Source organism: Rhincodon typus, chromosome 26 (assembly GCF_021869965.1).
Source record: "Rhincodon typus isolate 14 chromosome 26, sRhiTyp1.1, whole genome shotgun sequence".
Taxonomy (NCBI): Eukaryota; Metazoa; Chordata; class Chondrichthyes; order Orectolobiformes; family Rhincodontidae; genus Rhincodon; species Rhincodon typus.
In genome coordinates, this window is record NC_063357.1 from 42,433,535 (window position 1) to 42,446,313 (window position 12,779).

Consider the following 12,779-nt stretch of genomic DNA (forward strand, 5'->3'; position numbering starts at 1 on the left):
TCCCTGACACTCACTTTACAATCAACAAGTAACAACTTATTTATCTAACTCCAGCAGTGAACAAATTACTTAAACTATTAACAAATCGAATAAACCCTTCCTATCTATTAACCATTCCTGAATAAAGCAAGATTCTAATGGTATGCTCTTCCAATAAAGAAGAGTCCCAGTTATATGAAATAAGAAAAAAGAATTAAATCTCTTGAAATTACAGCCAGGTGACGTGACCTCTGGAAGGTTCTGTGCCTTCTCCATCAATTCTTCTGTTAGGAAGCCTTCTCTGTCAATTCTTCTGTCAGGAATATTATCTAGAGATAATAGGAACTGCTGATGCTGGAGTCTGAGATAACAAGGTATGGAGCTGGACGGACCTGAAATGTCAGCTTTCTTGCTCCTCTGATGCTGCCTGGCCTGCTGTCTTCATCTAGCTCCACACCTTGTTATCTAGGAATATTATCTAGTTGTGCTATGACTGCCTTTTTTTATTTAGATGGTGTTTCCTCTAAGATATAGAGGATGCTGTGAGAGCCAGCGATTCTCTCAAAGCTGAGGGCTGTTAAGTTCTTGCAGATGGCAGTTAGCGCTGGGGTTTTGTCCAACTACCCCTATCTTTTATACCTTTGATGACATGTCAATATTTCTTACAGTAGGATTCGTCCTATGTTGTCAAAACCATCAGATTTACACTTAGGTTTTTGGTATCTATGTGTCTAGTTCAAATTGATCGGCTAAATTCAAAACTTGTTGTCTTCGTAAAAACTGCTGCTTGGTCTGCTAACTGTATGGCTTTTTGATACAAATGTTTCGGTTAGGGTGCACTGCATGTACTTCCAAACTTCCAAGCTGCTGCTCACTGACATCCATTTTAAATCTCTATGCACAGGATAAACACAGCATCTTTTAAAGGGACCATGCAATGCTCCTCTGCCTCCCCAGCATTTTACAAACACCAAATTCTAACGTCCTGCCTCCCAATCTACAAGAACTCTACCTAACTTTGCAGCACACCTAAAATGTTCTTTGCAGTAATTTAATGAAAAAGATATATAGCTTGTAAATATGATCTGTGATGAGAGCAGTGATCGACATGAAGAGAATATTAGCTAGTGGAATGGGGAGAAAAACGGCAAATTAAATTTAATGCAGAGAAGTGTCAAGTTATGGTGAGAAGAATATGGCGCAATTCTAAAAGTGGTTTCTAACAAAGACTTTGGCCATATGTGAGTAGAAATCATTGACGGTTGCAAGTCAGGTTATAAAAGGCATTAAGAAAGCACGTGAGATCCTCGGCTTTATAAATCAAAGCATAAAATACAAAAGAGAGTCCATCATGATGAACCTTTATAAAACTCTTTTAGCTTTACTGGAGTATTGTTTCCAGTTCTGGGCATCATGCTTAAAGAAGGGATATGAGGATATGAAGGGTGTAGAAATAATTTAGGAGAGTGGTTCCATGGGTGAGTTTCTTCTGTTACAAGAATACATTAGAAAAGAATAGAGTTCTACTCCTTAGAGAAGAGAAGGTTGAAAGAAGATTTGATAGTACAGTTCAAAATCAAATATCATCCATATGGCTGACAGAAAGAAATGGTTCCCATTGTTGGGAGGATTGAGAGCCAGATGACATTGATTCATGGTATTGATAAAAGAGTAAACAGCAGCAGGAGGATTTTTTTGTAAACAGTGATTGGTTAGAATGTTGAGTGTGCTACCTGGGACTGTGCTGGAGCCAGATTCAATTATGGCTTATCATAGGCAGCTTGATAGCATCTGAAGAACCTGTTCTCAGGGCTGTGGGAAAAAGACAGGTGTGTGGGACTGGCTCAGTTGTACTTGCGGAGAGCTAACATGACCATGAGAGGCTGAATGGCCTCCTTATGTAACAGCTGTAACAGTTCTGTGGTACATGCTAATGATTGTTGGTGCAACTTACAACTGAGTTCTAGTTTTGCCTACAACTTTCGAACACGCAGGAGTATGTTTGCACTGATATTTAAAATAAGACAAGAGATTGCTTAATTATTACTGAGAAGCCGTCAGTTGGAATAATTTGCAATCACATATAATACTGTAATTCTACATTGTGGGAAAGCTTGGGGAATTTACAGAAAATTGATTTAGCAAATATTTGTGTTTTTGAAAGCTGTACAGGAACCAACTCATCTTCACAGAAATGTAATGAGTTGGCACAGAGTTGCAGAACATGTGTAAATGCAGTGCATTGCTTAAAAATGACTCATTCTCCGCCAGTTACAATAATTTGAGAGTATAACTAACTGTGACTTTAAGATTGCCTTGACATGCCTGGTACTCATATACACAGTGCCTTTACAATTCCTAACACAAATGGTATACTTAACCCTAGTATTTAAGTGTAATATGACTAACCTCTATCTTATGCTGTGAGTACTTTTTAAAGTAAATACCTGGTCAGACAGACAGGAGGGTATTGCAGATCCCACTCAAGCCTAATACTATGCTTTTAAATGTTAGTAGTAATCTGTTTTTTTTTTACAAGTTGCACTTTTACAGATTAATCTTTTGCACCTGAACTGATGAAATTTGTTATTTTGCTCTCGCGCATCTAGAACATAATATCAAATGTTTCCTTAAACAGAACATAATCTGTATTTTCATTGCTTTGAACAGATTTTCAGGGAAAGATAAAAGCTAGCCTGGAAACAGGAGTCTGTGGAAAGCATTAGTCCTTAGAATTTTGGTAGTCAATAGACAGGAGTGTCTTTGTTACATTGCAACTCATAGGCCACAAATGTTGAGGTAGGATACTGAGGAAATTGGCTTAGGAGGACATGAGATCATTGGATTTCATTTCTCATTTATTGTTCCTTTATTCATTAACGGGATGAGGGCGTCACTGGCCAGACAGCATTTATTGTCCATCCCTAATTGCTAGAAGGCAGTTCAGAGTCAACCACATTGCATGTAGGCCAGATCAGGTAAGGATGGCAGTTTTCTTCCCTACGGGACAGTAGTTAACCAGTTGGATTTTTCCAGCAATCAGCGATGGATTCATAGTCATCATTAGATTCCTAATTCCAGATATTTTATTGACTTCAAATTCCACCATCTGCTGTGGTGGGATTCGAACCTGGCTCCCCAGAATGTTTTATGTGGGTTTCTGGATTAACAGTCCAGCGATTTAATACCACTGGACCATTGCCTGTCCTACTATTGTTAGTACCATTTAAATTAAGTGAACAAATTTTGTTAGATGATCAGTTTCTTTTTGTGGGGACAGATGTGGAATTTTTAAGGGTTTTTAATTAGTGGGAAATTCTTCAGTTTTAAGATGAGTTATGAAAACATCTATTTATTTATCAAAAAAGTAGAAAGTGCTGACAAACTGATAGTGCATAGCATTTTACCAGTGCATTAGTATTACGTTGGATAGTTCATTTCTTAATGAAAATGGCATCTTTTTATGATAATCTTGCATGTTAGTCATCAAGCCTAGTGTAAGATTTGTGTTAACTCCGGTAGTATTAAGTCATGCGATTGAATTTTTTTAATTCAAATAATATAAACCCTTTTTGTTTCTTCTCCAAATCTGAAATCATGAATTTGTGATGGTGCTCAAATTGACTCTAAACCTTCACAGACTTTAGTGTTTTTGCATCATGTCTGTATAAGTAGGTTAGTCCTTTGATGGTAAGATTACAAAAGCCAGCCACAAACAAACCTCAAATCTTACTCTTCCTCTGCTGAATTTGCTAGTGAATAAAATTCAGGAAACAGCAGAATCATCAAATTCTGACAGTAGGTACTGACATAAGGCTGGATTTTGGGGATGCAAACAAAAATTAATGTTTCTCGAATGTAAGAGTAATCTGCTTGTTTAGTACAGGACAATGTAAAGCGTATTTGGAAATTGAAGAAATCGTTTAAGATGATCTTCTTTTGAACTTCAAGATAACATATTCTTGCTTTGTTTTGTTTCACAAATATTGTATGTATTCTTAGAATATAGTATTTTCATGAGAGTGGGGCAAATGCAGAAACTTTATTCCTTTGCCAAAAGCTTAAACCGGCATGCAAGATTGTTTTATAAAATGTTTCTTTGTCTGCCAAATGAGAAGCATGTGCGTTAGTTCCTTCATAATGAAATAATACACATTTAGACACAATGTACATCATTTGATCTTGTATGTTTGTCAATAAACAAAAGGTTTACTAGGCACTTTATAATGATGGTGCACCTTTAAAGGATTTCTCTTCAGAAAGAGGTTGCCTTGGGCTAAATGTCTCCTGTTAATTTTGATTCTTAATGAATCCTTGATTAAGCAAGATGAGTACTGAAATATCTCACATTTAACATTAAGTAAATCTGACTACATTACTGTTACTTTATCAGGATACATCCAAAACCCTAGAGGTACTTCTGCTGGAGAAGAACCGCTCATTGCAGTCTGAAAATGCAACTCTGCGTATCACCAACAGTGATCTTAGTGGTAGGTCTTTGTGTTTGCAGCTCATATTGCTGTGCTTGGGGAGTGTGAGAAACTGACATCAAAGCCTGCACTAGTGCATGGCATCAAGATTAATGTATGTTACTCCCTTCTAAAGTACTAAATTGTGTTTGTGTACTTGTACAGACTGGGTAATAGGAAGAAGCTTTCAGACCTTGGAGACAATGTTTTATAAAAAGACCAGATTTTGACTGAGTTTTTATCTTGATGCATTTGGGTATAAAAGCTGTTTTTTTTTCCCCCTCATTGGTTTATGTCTGAGTATATATTCAATAGTGATTACAGTATTTAATTAAATGTAATTAGTGTCATTTTGTAGTGCTGCAATTATCTCTCCGGGTAGGGTTTTATATCTGTTAAACTAACACATTGCCTGACGGTGGCACTTACAATGTAAATGTTTGGTATGGGCTGCTTAAATGCTTGTCAGGGATTCTCCAGGCTGCCACTTACAAGAAAGGTACAAACAACAAATGCATGACATCTGTCTTTGGGGGCTAGTCTGGCATACTCAAATTTGACCAGTTGCATCAGCTGAAAGCCCTTTTTTAACCTGCAATTTTGGGCTAAAGTTTGCTATTTTTCATGGTTTTACTTTTCACTCCCCCATAATGCATTGTGTTTGGCCTTTCTTGTAGGGTCAGCTGGGAGAAATGGGAAAGACCGACCTGAGAGTCTGCGTCCTTCGACCTCACCATCTTCCCCTCCCTCTAAGTTGCTGCGCAACGCGAATGAGCAGGCTTCCAGTGCTAATGGTACGCACCAATTCTCACCGACGGTTTTAGGTCAAGATTTTTTCAACTCATCATTGACAAGCTCCCCGTTCCCCCTGGCCTCTGCAGGGAAATTTGCACTAAACTCACTTCTTCAGCGGCAGCTAATGCAGTCCTTCTACACCAAGGCAATGCAGGATGCAGGAAGCACAACCATGCTTTTTCCAACAGGTCCCTACAGCACAAATTCCATATCATCCCCAAGCCCCATCCAGCAGAGTTCTGACTTAAACGGAATGATCCCTTCACCCAGCCAGTCGGAGAGTGCTGGAAGCATATCTGAGGGCGAAGAGCTGGACACAGCAGAAATCGCGCGGCAAGTTAAAGAGCAGCTGATCAAGCACAATATTGGCCAACGGATATTTGGACATTATGTACTGGGGTTGTCTCAAGGCTCTGTAAGTGAAATACTGGCCAGACCCAAACCATGGAATAAATTGACTGTTCGAGGGAAGGAGCCTTTTCACAAGATGAAGCAGTTCCTGTCCGATGAACAGAACATTCTGGCCCTGCGGAGCATCCAGGGCAGGCAAAGAGGTGGGTGATGAATATAATCTTTTTTCTTCAAAATATCTTAAAGATATATTATTCCTACAGTTATATTTCAACTGACAAAATACTACTTGATGATTTTGAGCAGACTATTCTGGTACTAGCTTTGCCAAATATGATAGGAACAGGAAAGCTTTTTTTTAATGCCTCCTCATGGTTGCTCACCTGAAAGAACAGTGAATAAGTGCAGTGCCCAATTTTCTACTATAATACATATCAAGATATAGTCCTTGGTGTATTCTGGGGTTGCTGATTGCAGGGTGAATGTGAAAGTTAATCTCACCAGTCATTGGCTGAGAAGATGGAAAATAGCCACCAGAATTCCTGCTTATGATTACAGCCCTGAATTGCATAAAACCATAAGAAACAGTGCAGGAGCAGATGGTCCAAAGCTTACTCTACAATTCTGTTTGATGATCGCAGATCTTTTGTTTCACCCACCACTTTCCCTCACACTCCCCATATCCCTTGATTGATGAAACACCAGAAATCTACTGTTTCTCACTTGTAAATCTATTCTGTGATGGAGTGTCCACAACTCTGCTTATCTTGAAATTGTGGCCCTTGGCCTCGAATACCTAGCCCTGTCAAGTTTCTTCATACTTCGGAATGTTTTGATGAGATCACCTTTTATTCTTTAAAACCCCAGAGAATGCAGACCCAATTTACTCAACCCCTCATCATAGGACAACCGTTTCAACCCAGGGACCAATCTAGTGAATCCTACCTCTACAGCAAGTTACTAAAAATTGAACTAAAGTTGTCTAAAGTCACAAAAGATGTCTTACGCCTGCAGACATTTACCTAACCATGACTGTACACCTACGACAGTTAAAAACTACTCTCTGCTATACATTGAGTGGTGTATTACAGAAGTAAAAATCAAAACATGTCATGATGGACAACATGGCTGCTTACTGAGAATTCAGCAGCTGAAAGATTCAGAAACTAGATTTAACTTTGAATGTGCCACATTAAAATTCTATTAAGACTGGTAAAAGGAATTCTGTGTCTTTAAGCTGTTCTACTGATTTGCAGAGTGTTGGAATGCAGCACATCTTTCATTTCCACCCATCATCATAATTATTTTAATACATTTCCAGAATTGATGTTTTTGGGGAGGATAGTGTTGACTTTGGGCAATGGTATTTCATTTCAATACTGAAAGCATTTGAAAACCTGTACGTTGATATCCCCTAGCAGCTGTAAATTAACAGTGCTGCATAATCTACAGACTATCCACAGTCACCCTTTTATCTTTTCTAGTGGTAGGAACATATTTTTACCTTGCAATAAGTTCATAAAATAACACGGAAACCTCTTTTTCTCTAATGAAACAACTGTGCTCCCTTTACTGTAAAAGCCTGTGGCTGAAACCTCCGGGTGTGATGTTTATTTGAGGACGAAGTCATCCCGGATCTGTTAGTCCCATTGCCACTAAATGTAACTATATTCTCAGTATGATGTAGTTTCAGATCTTGCAATTCTCTTACAAATTAAGTTGGTCTCAATGCCTGGTAACAGAAATAAAAGTGTGGAACCAGGGTGTAAACCTTTCATTTGAAAACAACTACACGAAACCGAGAAAATAGATTTTCTGTACCCCAGCTTATGTATCTGAGTAATTGGGCCATGAAATCCCAGTCTCAACCACGAATGTATTGAATTAATTGGTTTCAAGCAGGGTTTTGATTATTCCTGGTTTAAGAACAGGAATTGGTCACAGGTTCTTACTACTACTGGTATCCAGAAACCACTGCTGGAAATGTGGGAAGGATGGATGTGGGTGAAATTGTAGAGGCTTAGCTAAAATTTTTCTCTTCCCCCATTCCCCTCCTTTGTGAAATACTTAGCAAGGCTTGCTGTCACAGTCTAAAGATGAATGTCGACCATTCAGTGATTATATCTAAGGGAGGCAGATGCTAGCAAGGAAATAAAATCATAGCAACAAATGTGCCTTTTAGCCATTACTGGCTCTCTACAAGAGCAACACGGCTAGTTCCTTGCCTTTTCCTTGGAGGTCTGCAATTTTTTTTCAGATGATTATCCAATCCCCAAGCAATGACTGAACCAGCTTCTGATTCTCTCTAAGGCAGTGGACTCTAGATCCTAACTTGCTGCTTAAAAGCTTTTTCCTCCTGTCTGCTTTGGCACTTTTGCCAATCAGCATAAATTGGTGTTCTTTAGTTCTTGTTCCTTCTGCCATAGGAAACGGTTTCTTCCTACTTACTCTGTCAAGACTCTACATGAATTATTTGTCTCTATCAAATGTCTTTTCAACCTTCTTTTCTCTAAGGAGATCAGTCACAATTACTCTGATCTATCTACGTAACCGAAGTCCCTCATAGTTTGAACTAGCTTCAGTTTTTTTCTGCACTCTCTGAAATGCCTTAATGTTCTTTCAGAAGTGGGGTGCAGAGAATTGGACACAATATTCTAATTTCAGGTTGAACCAGTGTTTATAAAGGTTTGTCATTACTTTGTTGTTTTTATAGTCAATTTCACTGTTAATAAAGCCCAGGTACGTCTTATTAATCACCTCTTTGCCTGTCGCCACTCTTCAAATTTGTGGTGATATATGCGATTCTTCTCCTCCTGCAGTCCATCTCGAATTTTATTGTTAGTTTGTATTATCTTCCCTTGTTGTTCCTACCAAAATGAATCATTTCACATCTCTCTGCATTAAATGTTACCTGCCACTTATCCACCCATACCATAAGCTTGTCTATGCCCTCTTGATCAATATCTATTGCTGTCTTGTTCACAGTTCACAGTACTTCCATGTCCTCTGTACACCAAAGTCTGGATCATTAATCTAATTCAAGGAAAACTGTGACTCTTGTACTGACCCTCGGGGAAATTCACTGGAAGCCTTGCTAAAGTGTTTGAAAACTAATTTCTGTTTCCTGTGACTTAGTCAACTTGGTTGTGCAATCCATGCAGCCACTGCCCCTCTTCACACAGACATCAACTTAGCTGACAATCCTGTTAAGTGACCCTTCATCAAGCATCTTTTGGATGTCCTGTACACCACCTTAACTGCATTATCCTCGTCCTCCATCTTTATCACCTCATCAAAGAGCTGAACCAAGTCAGTTTAAAAAAATCTGCCCAAAGCAAATCCATACAGGCTTTACTTGCTCAAGTGATTGGTAACTTTCTTCCAGATTATCATTTCTGACAGTTTTCTCACAACATAAATTGCTGGTCTTGCCTTTTCATCCTTTTTTAAATAATAAACACAGAAATTCAACAGGTCCAGAGCATCTGTGGAAAGAGAAACCGAGTTCAAGAATTTAGTTGAATTTGATTAATTTTACTTTGGATTTCCAGCAGCTGCAGTATTTTGGTTTTATGTAACATTTGCAGTTTCTCAATCCTGTGGGATGACTCCTGCATCTGAGGAGGTTTGGCAGATCATGATCAGTGTCTTCGGATTAGGTTACCTCTTAATGTTTGATATTTAATGGATAGCAAATCTAGTCTCTGCAGCCTGTTCTCATAATTTAATCATTTAAGTTTTACTATAATTTTGGTGAATCTGCACTATGCTCCTTCAAAGGCAAAATCATACTTAGTGAGAAACAGTGCCTAGAATAGATCACAACATTTGTCTGAACAGAACTTGCCAATTCATTGCCTGCTTAATGAACAATGTTGGATTGGTAAAGACCTTCTGGTCCATTGTGTCCCAGGAAGGGTTTAGAGGGATATGGATGAAATGCAGGAAAAAGGGACTAGCTCAATTTCGGAAATCTGGTCGGAGTGAACAACCTGAACTGAAGGGTTTGGTTCCATGCTGTATGACCCTCCATATAATTGTGATACTTTGTGCATTATAAGATATACTCTCCATCCCAAATGAAATGATGTGATCTCCTGGAGAAACCAAAATCAAACCTTGGCCAGTTGGAGTCATTACTGTACAGAAGGACACAATTCAACATACAAGATCCATGTTGCCTCTTTATAAAACAATCTAATCAATCACATCGTCTGCAAGTTAGCTTCCTTTAAGGGTCCATCCAGTTTCCTGGAAATCATTGATCATCATCTTCCAAATCGTTGCACAGCTTTTGGAGTTTTTATATATGTTGTTTCATAAGGTAGGAGACCTAAAATACCAGATTCTGTTGCCAACCTATTGCTTCTGAATATCAGTCAACTTATGGCATGTGAACAGCACAGGTTCAAGAAGGCAGCACAATACATCTCCTCAAGGAAACTAGGATGGGCAATAAATGCTGGCCTGCCAGCAATGCCCACATCCCAAGTGTGAATTATAAAAGACATTGAGTTGCAAACTAGCCTTATACTTCAGTATATTAAATATATAGTTAGTAGTGTATAGATTTTACAGGCAGTTTTACTTTCAAGCTATCTTTCTTCATAAATTGGTACTTTAAAATTAAAATAAAGAGAAGAACACAACTTGCTGACTGGTACATTCTGACTGGTATTTTGATTTTTGCCAGTACTATGCTCCTTGTTTTGACATGCATTGATTAAAAATAATTAGGAAATGGGGATTTGTTTCAATGAATTATCCTTTTCTCAAAGCCAATCTACCCCTGACTATTTTTTCCCCATGAAGAATGAATACACATTTTAAATATGTAGAAGTCTATTTGCTTCAGTTCTTCTGTTTTTAATCTCAATCTGCACAGTGCAGTCCTATTCTTTGGCAAGTTAGATTTACACTTCATAATCGCACCTTGTCTTGAAGCCTCACTGACATCACAACCCAACTTCCATACCCCCTCAGGTTATTTCCAGGTTTTCTCCAGTTGCTCTTCTGTGCATTTGAAAAGGATGCTCCAATCTCTAGCAGTCACTGTCTAACCATTGATGAAATGAAAAGTAAAACATACATAAAAGGAAAGCACTGCAAATTCTGAAACATAGAATGGAAATAAAAAGGGTGCAGGATTGCTGGAGTGTAAGAAAATGAAAAGACCAGAGACTGTAATGTTTCAGGGAGATAAGACCACTAAAGGATTGGAATAAGACTCTCTTTAAAGGGAAGTAAACTGAAGGCACTTGTGAGACCTCAGCTGGAGTCTTCTTTCAGCTCAGGAGAGAGAGTACAAGAATGATGCCAGGGATGAGGAACTTCAGTTATGAGGATAGATAGAACAGTCCCAAATTCTTCACTTTGGAAATAAGAAGGAGATCTGACAAGTCTTCAAACTCATGACCAGGCTGGGTAGAATGGATAGAGAGAAACTGTTCCCACTTGTAAAGGAACAAGAATGAAGCAGCATAGATTTGAAGTGATTTGCAAGATGTAAATGTAAAAAGATAATTTTTCACATGAGTAATTAGGTTATGGCATGGACTGCCTAGAAGTGTGGTTGAGGCAGGTTCAGTTGAGACATTCAAGAGGCCCTTTGATGATTATTTGGATAGATAATGTGCACAGCTGTGGGGTGAGAAAAGCAGGAGTTTGGGTCTTGGTAATGATACCTATTTGAAGAGCTGTTGCAAACATGAGCTGAATGGCCTCTTGCACCATCAAACTTCTGTGATTCTGTGTATTTAGCTTTCAAAAAGGTTGACAACATGAAAGCAAATTCTGAACAGCAGACAAGACGAAGCAAAGCTTGACCATGGTTTTTTTTTGTGGTTATTTAATGATTGAATAAGTCCAGTTCCCAAGTACTGTAACAATTTCCACGACTAAATCATCTTATCATTTATAGGCATTGCTCTTTCTACGTTCTCCCACCTGGAACAAAGATGAGCAACTGTTTAAATTTTTAAGGCTTCTGATATGTTCCTTCCTAGTATAATACACAAACACACAGCTGTGTGCACTTGACAGTCTAAAGGCTGCTGTGTAGAGAAACATGATATTTAATTGTCAAGCACATTGGTAAAGCATTGCCTTACAGGAAGCTGCTGTGAGACATCTTGTGGATTTGTTGTACTTTTCTGAGTTTAGAGCTTTTCTTGTTGAAAGTCAGTACATGTATAAGTATTGATTATAGCAACAGGAGCTTTGTGAGTAGAACACATCAAAAATGAAAAGACCATACTCCACTTTTAGAATATGAACTGTGAGTGTACTCAAAGTCTTGATTTTTCTCATGTAGTATTAAAATAAGCTGCATGACCTGCAAAAAGCATTGTTTCAGTAAGAGAACCTGAGTGTTAGAGCCAGGAGCTTCTGAGAAATTTCATCAATCCAATTTATCTTCAAAATATGTTTGTTTTTCTCATTTGTGAAAATTCAATTAATTTTAAATGCAATTGTTGTAACTTTGCTACTTAATACGTTTCTTCAAAAAAAATCCTTCTCCTTCCTGCTTTGTGGATACCATTTTTATCAGTTTACTCCCGGGTATATTTGTGCTCAATGAGGTTCTGTATTTTGTTGTGAACTCCTGTCAAAAATTGAAGTATTTTGTTTTCCATATTCTCCAGTGGATTGCAAATACAGGAGGACATTAATCAATACTAAGCCTGTCTCGAGCCTTGGTGCACACTTGAGTACTGTTTGCAGATCTCCTCACAATATTATAAACAGGATATAAATGCATTTGAGAGGGCGTGGTGAAGATTAACGAGGAAAATCCTAGAAATGTGTGGGTTTACTAATCAGAAAAGAGTTGATAGGATGGGTCTCAACTTTTCTTGGAATAAAAGGTTAAGGTATGAACTAATACAGGTCTTTAAAATTTTTGAAAAGTTTTCATTGAGTGCATATGGAGACAATGTTTCCTCTTGGCAGGGGGTGGAGGTGGGTGGTGGTGGTGGTGGAGTGGAAGAACAAAACCAAAAGCCATCAAGTTGTAGAGCTGGATGAACACAGCAGGCCAAGCAGCATCAGAGCAGCAGGAAAGCTGACGTTTTGGGCCTAGACCCTTCTTCAGAAAAATGGTTCTTCATTTTTCTGAAGAAGGGTCTAGGCCCGAAATGTCAGCCTTCCTGCTCCTCTGATGCTGCTTGGCCTGCTGTGTTCATC

The 12,779-nt window shown here is 38.5% G+C and overlaps 1 protein-coding gene across 1 annotated transcript in view; it reads left to right on the top strand.

Moving 5' to 3' along the window:
• The window catches only part of cux1b (cut-like homeobox 1b), a 487,386-nt gene that overhangs the window by 359,789 nt on the left and 114,818 nt on the right, over positions 1-12,779 (top strand). The window contains exon 14 of the mRNA XM_048612610.1: positions 4,373-4,469. Within this exon, the coding sequence (XP_048468567.1) occupies positions 4,373-4,469 (97 nt within the window). The remainder of the gene's footprint in view (positions 1-4,372; positions 4,470-12,779) is intronic.